General features: G+C 49.1%; 1 protein-coding gene across 1 annotated transcript in view; it reads left to right on the top strand.

Moving 5' to 3' along the window:
* Window positions 1-13,074, top strand: part of LOC142591194 (sodium-coupled monocarboxylate transporter 1-like) — a 125,517-nt gene extending 112,443 nt beyond the window's left edge. Inside the window, exon 15 of the mRNA XM_075703559.1 lies at window positions 12,780-13,074. Within this exon, the coding sequence (XP_075559674.1) occupies window positions 12,780-12,941 (162 nt within the window). The 3' untranslated portion in view covers window positions 12,942-13,074. The remainder of the gene's footprint in view (window positions 1-12,779) is intronic.
* Window positions 13,075-16,974: the final 3,900 nt, after the last annotated feature.

Raw genomic sequence — 16,974 nt, 5'->3', positions numbered from 1 at the left:
AGCCTCCGGCTGTGCGCGGACTGCAAGGAAGTCTGCACCAAGCAGACGGAGCCTTCTCCTTTTCGCGTGCCGCGAATAGACTCCGTCATCATTGAGACGGGTGGTAGTAGTGTTTTAGTGTATTCTCTTATGTAAAGGATTTTAGCAACTTCCCTGTTCTTACGGCAACAAGAAATATTCTGCCTCATAGGTCCTTTCAGCGTCTGCGGATATAATTGACTCCCATTTGAATGAAACAATTCACCACCTTTGTGTGTGTCTGTGAAAACTTTTATTGAAATGAGGTCCGGAGGCTCTACTTTTTACCCAAGGCCGGTTTCTGCCAGGCCAGGCCCTTCAGCGACATCATGGGCCCTCTGGACGGCCCTTAGTTGGTCTTGAAACAATGGGCTTTGAATACTTTTGTCCCACTGTGTACATTCTTTAACGAGGTTGGGGAGAGTCGCGGGACACCCCGCCAGTATAGGTCTGATTCCAATGATGCCATTACAACCGTGGGACTCCATCTTGGTCTCCCTCTCTGGATATATTTTATTAATGTGGTACGGCGTGGGATATATACCTCTTTACAATAAGCGCAGTGAGACTGCCTAAGCCCTGATCAGTTTTGAATGTGGCTATGGGAATTGCCTGCGTCCTAAATAGTAATGTTTGGTAGTGTCATTGCAAGTTAATAAATGATCTCTACATTCCTTTGCTTGATGGTGAACGGCTCCGTTGTGACTGTCACGGTTAGCAAGTTCTCGTGCCAAGTCATGAGCAACCTCATTGAGGTTTACCGGAGTCTCTTCCACTTTCCCATCTGCACAGGAAGCCATCGTATTTCAGTTTTCATAACCCGCATTGTTTTCAAAAAGTTTAGCTGCAACTCCAGCTATAGCCTTTATTAGAACACTTTGTAGCGGATTTTGAATCGCTGTAAATGCAGGCCCACTTATTACGCCTAATGGCGAGAGCTACTGTCCCTTGTTCAGCCATGGTGTTGTAGGTAAAAACAGTGGTAGCGTCTTGCAATTTTCCTCGAGAATTTTATACAATGGCTCTATATGCTTCCTTTCCTTCACCCTGGCAGCGTCAGCTAAAGCTGACAGTTGGGTTCCACTGCTCTATTTCATGCAAGAGTGCTTTAGCTCTTGCCTATCTCCTTTTGATATATTCTGGATGCATGTTTCTGGGGAGAGGGTTGGTTCTGATCTTATTACTAACTTCAGTCCATAATTCTACTTTAGCCTCTATTGAACTCCTTCAACTATTCAATTCTACGCCTATTCTTTGTAATATGTTCCTTCCAGCTCGTGTTTTTGACAATCTTTCGTGTTGCGCTAGCTGTTGGGCCTCCGCAATTTTTTCCAGTGTGTTGTGCACCCCTAGCCTCATGAGTTTGTCGGGTGCAGCGTTACTCCGTTTCCCTAGGTCTACTTTAACAAACTTTCTGAGCACCAGAGCAAGTTTGTTAAGTTCTACCTCCTTCCATTTGAATAATCCAGCCACTTAGGTGAAGTGACATAGAGCAAAGGCGTGTATTAGCCTCTGTGTCTATTGGTATTGTGTCATTGGTATTGGTAAGACGAAGTGATTCTCGTAGAGACCACTGTTCCTTCGCGCTGCAGTATTTTCAGCTTTTTCCCGTGTTTTGCTGGGAGACGCCGCTCCCATTGCCACGGCAATGGAACTGGAGTCGGCAGAATGCCGACGCGACGTGACTGCTTCGGCAGGTACCGGCCCAAGGTAGAGAAATTGCCCTCCTAGTCAAACGGACAGCGACGACACTGTGCTGTACTCCTGCTCAAGCGTTGACGCCTCAGACGACGAAGGCTTCCAAAGAGTGGTATATCGCAAGTCCAAGAGAAGAAACATCAGCGGACGGTCCTCGTCATTTAAGTCTACCGTCATGCCACAGCGAAAGCCATCGGCGCACACAATTCGTTTTGTGCCAGACATACCTGCCGACAGCCTCAATTGCCTTAATAGTGACACGTGTACACGTTGATCTTTCCCAGGTGACCATGTTTCACCGCTTAACAAATGCTATCGGACAGCGCAGGACGCGCCTGCATGTATATGAAGTTTCTGGAATGTTATCGATGCTTCTATCCGCTGTCTGTTAGCGCCGAACCCTGTGGCATCTGATTTCATCGCGTGACGCAAATGGTGTAGAACTTTGTGGAAGACATGCGGGTCCCAGCGATTAGTTCCAGACTAATCGCTGGGATAATCGCTGGGATAATAGGCCGCCTGTGTTATCTTTATGTGTTATCCTTTTGTGAGCGTTCAGTTGCGGCAAAAACATGTCTTTTAGTCTGGAACATTCGACGACTGCTGTATAAAAGCCGACGCGCTTGACCCGCTGCTCAGATTTCCAACGATGGCCGACCGTGTTCGCCGGTATCGTTGTGCTATAAGTGTAGCCTGTTTTTGTGGGCACAGGTTCGCCCAATAAAAGTTAGTTTTGTATTTCACCCTATTGCTGCTTTCTTCACCGTCACTACCACGTGACATGTGGTGGAGGTGCTTATGCGTTCATGTACCCAACGCCGCCGCAAAGCCGCGATCCAAGCCCGAAGCCCGAGGACAGAACCAACATCGCCCAAGACCAGCGTGTTAGCCGCAGACTGCAAGGACTTCCCCCAGAGCACGGACTTCTACCTGAGAAGAAAACGAAGATCGGGGTCAAGACAACCCCAATGGCGGCCCCAGCGTCCTCCGTTATCCTACAACAACCTCGGGACTCACCAACCTTCCATGGAGCAGCGACTAAAGACCCGGAATCATGGCTGGAGACCTACGAACGAATCGCGACATTCAACAACTGGGACTCCGACGACAAGCTGCGGCATGTCTACTTCGCCTTAGAAAACGCTGCCAGAACGTGGTTTGAGAACAGGGAGTCGACCTTGACAACGTGGGACCTGTTCCGTAGCGGCTTCCTGCGCACCTTTACAAGCGTCATGCGCAAGGAAAGAGCCGAAGCTATGCTGGACTCCCGAGTGCAGCTACCAAACGAGAACGTTGCCATTTTTACGGAAGAAATGAGCCGTTTGTTCCGCCACGCCGACCCGGATGTGGCCGAGGAGAAGAAAGTCCGCCTACTGATGCGTGGTGTAAAGGAGGAACTTTTCGCCGGGATGGTAAGAAGCCCACCGAAGACCGTCGAAGAGTTTCTTCGTGAGGCGACGAACATTGAGAAGACACTCGAGATCCGAAACCGGCAATTCGATCGCCGCACGAACTCTACAAACTACGCCGGGGTTCAATCACTGGCTACCGACGACCTACGACGATCAGAGCGGTCGTACGGGAGGAGCTGCAGAAGTTCTACTCAAGGTCGCAGTCCCAAGTGGATCCAATCGCTGAAATCGTCAAAGAAGAGGTTCAGCGATCGCTTGGAGTCCCTGAGGTGCAACCACGATCACCGCAACCTCAGCCGGAAGCGATGACCTACGCCGCCGTCGCCCGCCATCAAGGTCCCCCTCCGCGACAAAGCCAGGGCCCCGTAACGCCGCAATTCCGTCGTCCATCGCCGCCGCCGCCAGCACGCCCACCCGTCACCCAGCGAAGCTACGCGAGGAAGACGGACATTTGGCGAGCCCCCGACCCTCGTCCACTTTTCTATCACTGCGGAGAAGCCGGGCACATCTACCGCTGAAGCCCATTCCGGGAGATGGGACTTCGTGGGTTCGCCGTTAAGAGGAAGCTTTAGCTCAAGTGCTCCTATCTAAATACATGTAAAAGGAGAATTCGTTTTTCTCGGCAACCACTGCACCAAATTTGACGAGGTTTGTTGCATTTAAAAGACAAACTTAAAATCTAGTGACTGTTGGTTTCGAATTTTTGAGTTAGATTGTCAATTTTTTATTAAAAATTGGCAAAAATCGAAAATTTTCAAAAAACGAAACTATCAAGTTTACAACTCTGTAACTCAACAACGAAAAATGATAATACAATTCTGTGAATTGCATCTAATAGTACATCTAAAGCGGACAAAATTGATGTGTTACACATGAATATAAAAAAATTTAATAATAGAGAAATACAACTTTTGCAAAACCGTTGTAACCAACGTAACAAATTCACGTAAGATGTAAAATGACATATTGAATTTGTCCGCTTTGAATGATCTAATGGATGCCGTTTGCAGAACCGCGATATCGGTTCTTGATGCAGAGCTATGAATTTATAAACTTCGTGCTTCTATTTTTTTCAAACGGTCAAATACTTGAAAATCGTTTTAAGAAAATTCAAGCCCTAAATCGAAATTCCGCTTCCAACAGTCACTAGAATTTAACTTTCTCTTTCAAATGCGACAAAGTTCATCAAAATCGGTCCAGGGGTTATCTCATAAAAACGTTTTTGCGTTTTACATGTATTTGAATAGGCCGCGTCGGAGTTGGGCCCGAGCTAAAGCTTCCTCTTAACGCGCCGCGACCTCAGATTGGCGAACGACCTCGCGATATCGCCGACTACATCGCCGCCACTCAGTGGAGCGCTCGACGACCGTCCCGTTCGCAGTCACCAGGCCGCTACCTGTCGCCGCAGCGCCGACCATACAACGGCCCAGCCCGGGGCCGCTCTGCGAGCCCATATCCGGAAAACTAAAAGCAGCAACCGATGGAGGTGCGGTTCCTCTTGGTCGAACTGACGAAGATCCTCCGCTGCCGACGGAGACGACGAAGAGACCATCTCGACGACATAATAACGACACGCCGCCGTCTCGACGAAGTCAGGAAGCCAAGACTACACCGACGAAAGACGACTTGACGACGCGACGTTCCAACTTGAGTTCAACATGACGCAGCCGTGATCCAACGCCAAGACCTAACTGCAATGCCAGACAAAGAACCACCGACCTCGACGTGCTTCTCGACGGCCACGCAGTTACCGCCTTAGTGGACACAGGGGCCGGTTACTCCGTAATGAGTGGACATATCGCCGCCCAGTTGAATAAAGTTAAGACCGCATGGGTAGGCCCTCAAATTCGGACCGCTGGAGGACACCTCATCACACCGACTGGAATCTGCACGGCAAGAATAACCATTCATGACCGAACTTACCCTGCCACCTTCGTTATCCTCCAACAGTGTTCACGGCACGTCATTCTCGGTATAGACTTCCTGAACCAACACGGCGCAATCATCGACCTGAAGTCGAAGTCAATAACGCTGTAGGAAGATAAAGCGATACCGTCGGAGAGCCCTCGTATTCACCACGCCTTGAGTGTGCTCGAAGGTCAAGCAAGCATCCCTCCTCGCTCCAGCATTGTTATTTCGGTCGGCACCGAAACACCCGCTGACGTAGAAGGCGTCATCGAAGGCGACCAACGTCTACTGCTAGACCGTAAAATTTGCGTCGCAAGAGGGATCGCTCGACTGCATGGAGGGAAAACTCAAGTGTTGCTGGCAAACTTCAGCCAGGAGTTCAAGCACATCAACAAGGGCACGACGATCGCGTACATCGAGGAAATTCTGGAAACCAGTAATGCGTTTGTCCTCTCGGATTCCGCCGCATCTACCCCGACGACCATGGTTCCCGAACCAGGATATGACATTAATCCAAGTCTCCCCGTGATTAAGCAACAGCAGCTCAGAAGTCTGCTCCGACGATACAAAGGCTGCTTTTCGACGTCACTGAGGATTCGACAAACACCACTCGCCAAGCATTGCATAATCACCGAGGAGTGCGCTTGAATACTCCGCCAGAGCCCTTACCGAGTTTCGCCGCGAGTACGTGAAGCTATAAGAGAACAAGTCGACGACATGCTGCGCGACGACATCACCCAGCCGTCGAAAAGCCCGTGGGCATCCACTGTTGTCCTGGCGAAGAAAAATGACGGAACCCTACGTTTCTGCGTCGATTATCGTCGTCTCAACAAGATCACGAAGAAGGACGTATACCCCCTCTCACGGATAGACGACGCATTGGATCGGCTCTGCAACGCTAAATGCTTCTCGTCGATGGACCTCAAGTCTGGCTATTGGCAAATAGAAGTCGACGAAAGAGATCGCGAAAAGACCGCCTTCATCACCCCAGACAGCCTCTACAGCCATTTTCACTGTGCTTGGCGCCTGCAACGTTCCAGCGCGTGATGGACACGGTTTTAGCAGGATTGAAGTGGCAGACCTGTCTCGTTTACTTGGATGACGTCGTTGTCTTCGCCAGAAATTTCGACGATCACCTTAGGCGGCTTGCAACAGTACTAGAGGCCATCAAGTCATCAGGGCTCACTCTGAAGCCAGAAAAGTGCCGCTTCCCTTACGATGAGCTTCTGTTCCTAGGCCACGTCATCAGCAAGTCTGGAGTCCGCCCCAACCCGCAGAAGACAGCTGTCATCGCAAAGTTCCCGCCGCTAATCGACAAGAAGCCAGTGCGTAGATTTCTTGGCATGTGTGCCTACTACAGGCGATTTGTCAAGGACTTTTCACGCATCGCTGAGCCGCTGACACAGCTAACTAAATGTGACGTCGAGTTCAAGTGGGAAACGCCGCAGGCCGACGCATTTCAAGAACTCAAACGACGCATGCAGTCGCCGCCCGTACTTGCGCACTTCGACGAGCACGCCGATACCGAAATACACACTGACGCCAGTAGGCTAGGCCTCGGTGCCGTTCTAGTCCAGAGAAAAGATTGACATGAACACGTGATAGCTTACGCTAGCCGGTCGTTGTCAAAAGCGGAAGGCGATTATTCTACAACCGAAAAGGAATGCCTCGCCATCGTTTGGGCAACAGCGAAATTTCGCCCTTACCTATATGGCAGGCCATACAAAGTGGCCAGCGATCATCACGCGTTGTGTTGGCTAGCTAACTTAAAGGACCCTTCAGGACGGCTGGCACGGTGGAGCCTCAGACTAGAAGAATACGACATCACTGTAACATACAAGTCCGGACGAAAACACTCAGATGCCTATTGCCTATCACGCGCCCCCGTTGACCCGCCGCCGCAAGATGACGAGGATGACGACGCCTTCCTTGGAATAATAAGCGCGCAAGACTTCGCTGAACAGCAGCGAGCAGACCCGGAGCTAAAAGCCCTAGTCGAGTATTTGGAAGGGCACACCTCACGTTGTCCCTAGGGCATTTAAGCTTGGATTGTCTTCGTTCACGCTTCAAAACAACCTACTCGTAAAGAAGAGCTTTTCACAAGTCCGCGCCAACTACCTTGTTGTTGTTCCATCGGCGCTGCGTCCAGAAGTACTGCACGCCCTACATGACGATCCGACTGCTGGGCACCTCGGTTTTTTCCGGACGATATCGAGGGTACAAGAAAGGTATTATTGGCGGCATACAATCGCCGATGTCGCCCGTTACGTCAAGACATGCCGAGACTGTCAGCGACGCAAGACACCACCGACAAGGCCAACGGGATTACTACAGCCGATCAAGCCTCCTTACCGACCTTTTCAGCAGATCTGGATGGACTTGTTGGGACCGTTTCCGACATCAACTTCCGGAAATAAGTTGATGTTGATAAGGTGATAAGTTGATGAAGCCAAGTGTTATATCGTGCATATTATTCAGTACGACAGAAATGAAGACATCCTCTGCGTTTATTCCATCTTCTTCCTTCCCCCTCGGGCGGCTCCAAGCGCGCGCCTGCTCATGGCGCTGCGGTAGGCAGCGACGCCTTATATAACATATCCCCTCGTGAAAGAAAAAAAAAATTGTCTGTTACTTCCTGATGTAATCATGCAGCTTCTTTGGTGTCTTCTTGTTGCGGGCGCTTCTCCTCACGCGCTCTTCGCAACTTGGCAAATTACCTGAAGCTTTTTGCGTGCGCCCTGCAGCAGGTGGTTCAGGAATCAGGGGTGCCTTATCTGCGCTTGATGTGCCAGGTTGTGATGAATTGCTTACAGCCGCACTAGTTGAGTGATCGGATGCCGGTGACCAGGTCATGACAGCAGTGGTACCTAATTTCATTCTGCTGATAGCTTCAGGGTGAACGGCCGCTAATTTGGAAGCATTGCACACCCGCCCATCCTCCAATAGGTAAGAGGCGGGTCCGCGCTTTCCAATAATTTTCTTAGGCGCAGAAAACTGTGAAGATAACTTCCCATGAACTGCAGGTAATTTAACCCGCACGTAGTCACCCACGGCGAAGTTGGGTTCCTTGGCACCGCGTTTTTGATCGGTGTAGCGCTTCGACGTCAGTTGCTTGTTCTTGATGCGCTCTCTCAACTGCTGTAGTGCTTTTGAAGGGTCATCGGTGAAACATCTGTCAGGAAATCCCACAATGTCAAGTCTGGTGCGAGGTTGGCGTCCATGAAGAAGAATAGCGGGTGCCACACCAGTAGTCGCATGAGGCGTACAGCGATATGTTTGTAGGTAATCGAACATCGCTGTTCTTATCTCACAGGGCTAATTGAATATAGGACTTTAATACCCTGTTAAATCTTTCCACTAAGCCGTTAGCTTGTGGGTAATACACAGAAGAGTAGTAATGGGCGATTCCGCGCTCTGTCAGAAAATCTTCAAAACTCGCTGAAGAAAATTGCGGTCCATGGTCGGATACGACACCACGTGGATATCCTTCTCTTGCGAAAAGTTCAAGTAGGAATTTGGTCACTGTAGACGTGGTCGCATCGCGTACGAAAGTCACCTCTGGCCACTTGCTGTGATAATCAATAAGCGTAATGGCAAATCGACAGTCAGCTGGAGCTTGCGTGAAAGGTCCCACAATGTCGATAGCAACTTTGTCCCAGGCTTTCTCGGGAAAAGTCACGGGTTGCATTGGTGCTGCAGATGTACGCGCTGATTTGTCACATGACTGGCAGGCTACACATGTGCGTACAAGTTCTTCAATGTGATTATCCATGCACGGCCACCAATATGACTCCCTAAGACGAGCTTTGGTACGACTAATTCCTGGGTGTGACTCATGAGCCAGATCCATAAGACGGCGGGTCAAAGCGGAAGGCACGACAATCCTGTCACCCCGGCAAAGAATGTCGCTAACAACAGAGAGTTCAGATCGCACGTGAAAGTAAGGTAGCAGCTCTTTTGACAAGGATTTCTTGTCAGGCCAAGAAGTTCTGTGAAACTGCTTAACTTGAGAGATAGCCTGATCGGCGGCACTTGCTTCTTGAAGCTCTTGCATGGTAACTACTGGGGACAAGAGACATATAAATTCTTCTTCGGGTGCATCCTGGATGAAACTCTGTACGGGCAGCCGGGAGAGTGCGTCAGCCACGACATTTTCGCTACCCTTCCTGTATTCCATGGTGTAGTTGTAGCACAGCAACCGTGATGACCAGCGCGCAATCCTTAACGGACGGTGACCTGTGCCTTTCGTTGAGAGGAGCGTAACCAAAGCAGCGTGGTCTGTCCGCAAGGTGAAAGGTCGGCCCCACAGGTAAACGTGCCAGTGCTCGCAAGCCCAGACGCAGGCAAGGGCCTCACGTTCACCGACGGAGTACTTCCGTTCATGCGGTTGAAGAGTGCGTGAGGCGAACGCGACAGTTTGCAGTGATGTTCCGTTATCCTGCTGCAGTACAGCACCTAATCCGTATCCCGAGGCATCAGTTGTAACGTACACGGGTAACTCAGGATCAAAAAGGTGAAGAACTTCGCAAGATGTTATCAACGTTTTCAGCTGCTCCAAGCCGGTTTGGGCTGCCGCAGTCCAAGCGAAAGGCGCGTTTCCTCGAAGCAAAACACGCATTGGCTCCACAACATCAGAAAAATGCGGGATGAACTTGGAGTAGAAGCCTGCGAGGCCCAGCAGCGAGCGAAGTTCATTAATATTTGTAGGTGATGGTGCCTTGGTTATCGCCTCGATAGATGACATCAGTGGGAATAACCCTTTTGCGCTGACAACATGGCCCAGGAAAGTCAACTCAGTGACGTCAAAAACACATTTATAGTTGAGCCTGAGACCAGCGTCAGAGAGCCGTTTCAAAACAGTGCGCAAATTGACCAAGTGATCCTCTCTGGAGCGTCCGTACACGATTATGTCGTCAATGTAGAACAAGACGCATTTGCATCCTTGGAGAATCATGTGCATCATCTTCTGAAACGCTGACGGTGCCGATGCCAGTCCGAAGCACACCCTCTTAAAGCGAAATAGTCCGTCGTGCGTTATAAACGTCGTGAGATCACGACTCTCTGGACTTAGTGGTAACTGGTGGTATGCAGAAGCTAAATCTAGCTTGGAGAATCGCTGTGCACCAGCCAAGCTGTTCAAAAGTTCCTCAGTTTGTGGCAGGGGAAAACTGTCCACTACTATAGCTTTGTTTGGCTCTCGTAGGTCTACGCACATGCGAATCGAGCCATCCTTTTTTCTGGCTACGACAATTGGCGAGACCCACTCTGAAGAATCGACGCGCTCAATGATGTCCTGAGCTTCTAATTTTTGTAGTTCTGCCGAGACTTGTTCACGAATGACGAGTGGTAGTCGTCTCAGTTTGCTGGCCACTGGCTGCACAGATGCGCGAACTCTGACCTTGTGAGTGAAACCTTTGACAGTTCCTAGCTGCTTTTCAAACAAGTGCTCGAACTCGGAACGTAATTCAGGAGGGAGCACAGGAGTTTCTTGCGTCATTAGCAGACACCTGAGAGGTGACCCTTGAATCTTCATATCCAGAGCCGCGATGCCATCTAAACCAAGAATTGTTGTTCCTCCCGACACAACGTACAGAAGGACAGAAGCGCATCGGCCATGAAATGAAACTGGAGCAATGAAACATCCTTTTATAGGAATGGCCGACTTAGAATAATCGAGCAGCTGGACGGAGGTTGATGTCAGAGGAAATACAGTATCGAAATGACGTCGGTAAAGTTCTTCGGCTAGGATTGAAACCGATGATCCAGTGTCAATCAGGAACGATACGGAAATTCCTGCAATTTCCAACACTGCATAAATGCCCTTCTTACGGCTCCAGATGTGACAAACACTTATGTGATCGTCCGTGTCAGCTGTATCTGCGTCGCCTTCTGTGACATGCTGAATTTTCTTGTCAGACTTTCCGGAAGACTTGCACACCTTTTCCAGATGGCCAGTCTTTCCACATCTGCGGCACTTATGTGTCTTAGCTTTGCAGTGAGGGCTATTCGCCAGATGGCCCAAATAGCCACAACGATAACATTCTTGCTCTTTCAGAGCTCGACGACTTTCAGTTGGCGTCTTATAGCACGTGCACGTGCCACAGTGCTTTTCTCGCATATTTGACGTGTTTGTGTTTTCAACGTGATGCACTTGTGCTTCATGTCGTACAAGTTCTGTCGCTTCTCTAGTCGCCTGATCATGCTGTCTCGCAATGGTAAGGGCCCGAGAAAGCGTAAGAGACTCTTCCAGTAAAAGATGTTCACGCAAGTATTCGCTATTAGTTTTTTCTATAAGCTGGTCGCGCATCATGTCGTCCGCCAAGTCACCGAAGTTGCAAGCTCCTACGAGACCTCGTAGCGCGGTGACGTAATCGAGCGCTGTCTCACCTGGGGCTTGTGCACGCCGACGGAAACGGTGACGCGCTGCGGTGACATTGACAGAGCTCTTGTAGTGACTTTCAAGTGTCGCAACAGCGCAGTCAAACTCATCTGGGGCAGGAGTCGTCAACGTCCCTCCGGTGGCGCCCGAAGCCAAAAAGCGCGGATCGTGCTCTGACGTGAGGGTCTGGAAGATGCGTTGTCCTTCCAAGCCCAGGCAGTTGAGCAGAATCGCCTTCCGACGCAAGGCAGGTAGGTCGGAGGCGCCCGACGCCACCATGTAGTTCTGGAACGCTTGAATCCATTGCTCCCATGGGATGACTGGGTCTCCAGGTGAGGACAGGAACGGGGGTGGCGGATGTAGCCCCGAAATACTCATCGTAGAGGATGATATGCAGCAAACGACGGCACAGATGAAGGGGAAGCCGGTAGCACATGGGTTGTTAAATCCTCGTCGCCAATTATGTTATATCGTGCATATTATTCAGTACGACAGAAATGAAGACATCCTCTGCGTTTATTCCATCTTCCTTCCCCCTCGGGCGGCTCCAAGCGCGCGCCTGCTCATGGCGCTGCGGTAGGCAGCGACGCCTTATATAACACCAAGCGCAATCGTCTATGTGGCAGCGCTATATTGCACCGAATTTTCTTAGGAAAGCGCCAAAGAGGACTCTCGGTGCAGTACACGCTTCATAGATAACTCGTTTCGACAATGGCAGTACGTTGTCTCCCAATATCGATTGAATCGTAAACGCATTACCGTCGACAATTTACGTGAGGTGAGTTCTACCGAATTGTTCTGAATGAATTATGACGATTTCTTTCCACAATTTTGACGAGTTGCGCCCTTTACACGGGATCGAACCTTGGCCAAAATGGTGCAGGCTCAGCAGGTTCCTCGCGCAACTCCGGGATCTTGTGCACACCCCGGCTCTCGCCGTCTACTAATGGCATGCGGAAGTACGCAGTGCGTGAAAATTCACCCATGCTTCGACGGCGGCATCGGGGCACAGAACCTGATTCCTTCTCCTTTCAAAATTTTGTCTGCAAATTTTGGGCTGCCAAGTTGTGGATGCGGCCCTTACACGAGTCCATACGGTACTATATCACGCGACAGACCAATGGTTTCACTCTACACATTTTATGGTCTTCCCATTGGCGCAGTTTCCTCCTGACCTCCGCAGGATATCACCAAACAGGCGTTTACAGTCCTATTCTAACTGCCTTCTTGCGTCTGATTGTTATCCTTATATTAACACGGCCTTAGCAGAAGCTCTGGCTAATGTACACCTTGACTAGAAGCTGGTGAACTCTGTTTTGTAAGATTTCTTGAATGCGCTATCTTCTTCTCTTTGTCTTGTGCAGCTTCACGAAGCAAGAACACAGGATGGGGAAAAATCTTCAGCCGACCATTGCGATGACCGAGAATGCACGGCTCTCACCAGCTTGTTTTCGAGGAATGAAGCAAAGGAAATGCCCAAGACCTACGCTGCTGAACATTCTGAATGCATCACACAAGTCGCCTAAGTCAGGCACAAATACATAATTTCAAATATAGATGGCTATAATTTATTGCAATATGTTTTTGTGGATGTGAATGCCATCGCAGAAAAATTGCAATAAAACAGCATAAAACCTGCAGACTGCCTTGTGTGTGTGTTTTAACTTGCTGCTAAAAACATGTCTTTCAGCAAGCACCAACTACGCCAACAAGCAGTTCTGTTGCAGCATAAGTGACGTAGATCATTCGGAAATAAAAAAGAATTGGCCCACGATTACGCTTCTTGGTAATGCGATCTTTGAATGCAGCTGCTGCCCTAATACAACAACAGGGAACTGCATACAGAACACGCAGTGCTGGGCAGCGCACACCGCGATCCGCTGCTTTCAAGCCGGCGCTCTGGGACGCGCCATATTATAGTGGGTCACTGCCGCGGTGGGAGGGGGGGGAGATTAGCAATTATTTTTTTAATGTTTCTTGTGTGGTGGGATGAGGAAGCTGGGGCAAAACAGGGGTATTGACTAGAGGTCACACACTCATTCGCTCACAGACAGTCCTCAATTTGGCCGCACAAGGTTGGGGTCGGAAGTAGAAGTAAGGGTACAAAACGCAATAACTCTTTCGAGTCACCGCAACGGCACTGCACCAGGTAAGGGGAGGTATAAGGTAAGAGTGGACCCGCGACTTGAGCACGACCATAGGTGCCCACAACGGGGGGAGGGGGTGTCGAAGTCTCCGGGGCCCGAGCCCTCTCCTGAGTTTTCCAGAGGGATCACAGCCCTCCCCCCACCTAAAGTGTCATTGCCAGAGTCTTGTCAACCACATCATCTGAAGTTTCTTTGCAGTTGCCTCAGCCTATTAACTAAAAAAATTATTGTGGCTAATAGCCTACTGCTTAATTTTTGGCGCGGACATGCACAGGTTTTAATTCATATTTACGCATTATTTCTTCAAATCCTTAGAATGTAAGGACAAGCGCATCACAAGCATCAGCGACGGCTGCCTCATCTGTATTTCCTCATTTCAACGTTGTTATACATTTCCACTGCAAACACCATGCTCTACATATTGTATTCAAATATAGGCACAGGATAAAGTTTCTTATATATTTGAAAGAGAAGGAGGTAGCCAATTATATTTAAAGGCATGGACAAACTATACCCAGAGAATTCATATGCTGATGTATGTTCACCTTGCTTCAACTGACTTTGAGCGCTTTTTTGAGCATAACAACAACAAAAAAAATCTCCAGACTTCAGTGACCCTTTCGGCAGAGTATTTTTTCTACGGCGTGTCAAATGCACGTGAATGATATGTCTTAGTATTGCTTCTCTTTTCAGTAAGCAAAGCCAACGACTCATTAAAAAAAACGCTTCTAATAATTACCAACGTTTATTAGGGACGGAAACATTGTCACTTTCATGCAGAGGATATAAATATATACAGGATGTCCCAAGTGACTATGATGCACCAAGATTTAAAGAATGCAGTTGCGTTACTCGAAAAAAACCTAGTGCATATTGTTTCCGGTGCGGTGGACGGTAGTTGCGAGTAATTTTGCTATTACTGAGACCTAATTTTGGTAATTGTAATTATGTATCCAACTTCTCTACAAAATAGGCAATAGAGATGTGTTCAAAATGAAAGTAAACCACTCCTAAGTGTACCCAATTGGCAATCGGGACGTCTGCACAAGAAAGAAAGAACATAAGATTTCAGTGTGTCTTTACTATCTATGAATTCGAAAGCGCCATCGAACACCTACAGCTGCCAAGAGCACGTGTTCGAATAGATTTCCTTCTGCAGCTACATAGTAGTGAGGCCGGTTTATCATTTATTTATTTATTTATTTATTTATTTATTTATTATACCCTCAAGGTACGGTTGTACATTGCAGAGGCGAGGGGAAAGGTAAATACGGAGGCAAATCACACAATAGTTGATTATAGAAAAAAATAAGTACAAATAAGCAAAAACTTTCGCAGAAAGCGTATATTTAGTGGCTTTCTTGATGACCAACGCTGGAATTCAATGGCAGACATCCATTATCTTTGCCTTAAGCTTCTCTGACATCCGTCTCAATGATGTAAGCACGATCTTTCCAATAACCCGAAAGAAAGAAATCTAGTGGAGAGGTCAAGTGACCTTGCCCGCAAATTTACAGGCCCGTGTCTTCTAATCTGTTGCGCGTGAAGAGTCGCATCGGGCCAGTTTCGTGCTCGCCTGCTGTTGTGTGCTGGTGCCCCACTTTTCTCATACCACAGAAGGGGAAGACGTGACAGCGGGACTTTCCTCAGAAACTCATGCATCACGCCTTCAAGGATTTCGTCCACGTAACGCATTTCTGTCAGTGTATGATCAAATAAGATGGGACTGATTATAGCACCGGAGTAAATTCCGTACCAAACATTGAACGTCCACTGGTACTAGTGCCGAGTACGCTTTACCCAGTGAGGATTGGAGTCACTCCAAAAGTGTGCATTATGCAAATTTACCTGGGCACTTCTGCAAAGATTGCCTTCATCTGTGCACATGATGTTGCTCAAAAAGTCCGGTGGCTCATCGGCTTTCATGAGCACCCAGTTCAAGAAACCTAGACAATTCTGCAGGTACCTATCTTCAAAGCATTGGTAATGATTAAGGTGGTACGAGTGAAAGGCCGAGTTATTTAGAATCCTCCAAACTGGTGACTTGGAAATTGGTACCTTGCCGGCAGCATCACGTACGCTTGCAAGAGGGTTTGAGGCCATAGATGGTAGAAAATCCGTGCGTAGGCTAGGACTCAAAGGTGGAGCCCTTCGCGGCTGTCTTAGAATGTGGGTGGGGGCGCAGCCACATGGTATTTTGGATATCTCGCGGCGTTTATTTACCAGTCGAAATAAATTAGTACGCAATTAGTACGTCGCTAAAACTACCACAGTTAGATGTCCCTCGGCTGCGTCTAAAATGTCTCATTGCGTCAAAAATGACACGCTGGCTGCTGCATGTTGTTACTAGTCTTATTACTACTCCCAACATCCCGGTCACATGTTGGTGGGAGGTGCGGGTACCACGGCTGGAAATGGAGCTCTGCAGTGGATGTCGCATCACCGTCCTCACCATCAATGACGGTGAGCACTCGAGATCAACGCCGTTGACGCCTCCAACGTCACCATCACCCGCTACGTCGCTGCCTCCTTCGGTTGTGGTTGTATAACCCAAGGATCCCGGAACTTTCTGCAGGACTGATGGCGCCGACGTTAAAGAGTCGGTGGCCATGTACGAACGTGTGAGTGGAATCAACAGATGGGACCCTACACTTATGCTAGCTAACCTGTTGTTCTGCCTAAGAGGCACGGCAAAAGTGTGGTTCGAAAACGATGAAGAGGAGCTGAGCAGCTGGGACCAATGCAAAGAGAAGGTAACATAGTTGTTTAACAAACCAGCCGGCCGTAAAATTGCCGCAAAGCAGGAATTGGCCTCTCGTGCCCAATCCCCTACAGAGTCCTATGTTTCGTATATCCAGGACGTACTGACGCTTTGTAGCCGATCACGACATGACAGAAGCTGAGAAGGTAGGGCATGTGCTCAAAGGAATTGCTGACGACGCCTTTAATCTGCTCATGCGCAAAAGCTGCTCTATAGTTGATGCTATCATCAAAGAGTGCCGACAATTCGAGCAGGCCAAAAGCCGACGGGTCCTGGTCCCATTCACCAGACTTCCCAATACTGCCGCAATGTCGACGTGTGAAGATCAGCTCGCACAGCAGCACGCGTCGCCATCAGAGGGCGTGGCGCGAATCGTTCGACGTGAACAGGACGCGATGGCGCCCGCAGCTTTCGGTTCGCGTAGCCATGATGCTACCTCTTTTCAAGTTCCCCTCGTGCAAGCCATCATTCGGCAGGAACTTGAAAACTTTGGCCTACATTCTGCCTGTGCTGTCGCCAACCCCAGAACCAACGAACGACCTTCTACTATTTTCAGTCCACCCCCATGCTCCTCTCCACGCTATCGCAACCCGACTAAGTGGAGAACCGCGGACGACCAGACGATGTTTCATCTGTCGCCGGATACTATCG

The sequence above is a fragment of the Dermacentor variabilis genome, chromosome 8, assembly GCF_050947875.1.
Source record: "Dermacentor variabilis isolate Ectoservices chromosome 8, ASM5094787v1, whole genome shotgun sequence".
NCBI lineage: Eukaryota > Metazoa > Arthropoda > Arachnida > Ixodida > Ixodidae > Dermacentor > Dermacentor variabilis.
The sequence above is the reverse complement of the archived record's forward strand: the minus strand, read 5'-3'. Positions and strand labels throughout refer to the sequence as shown.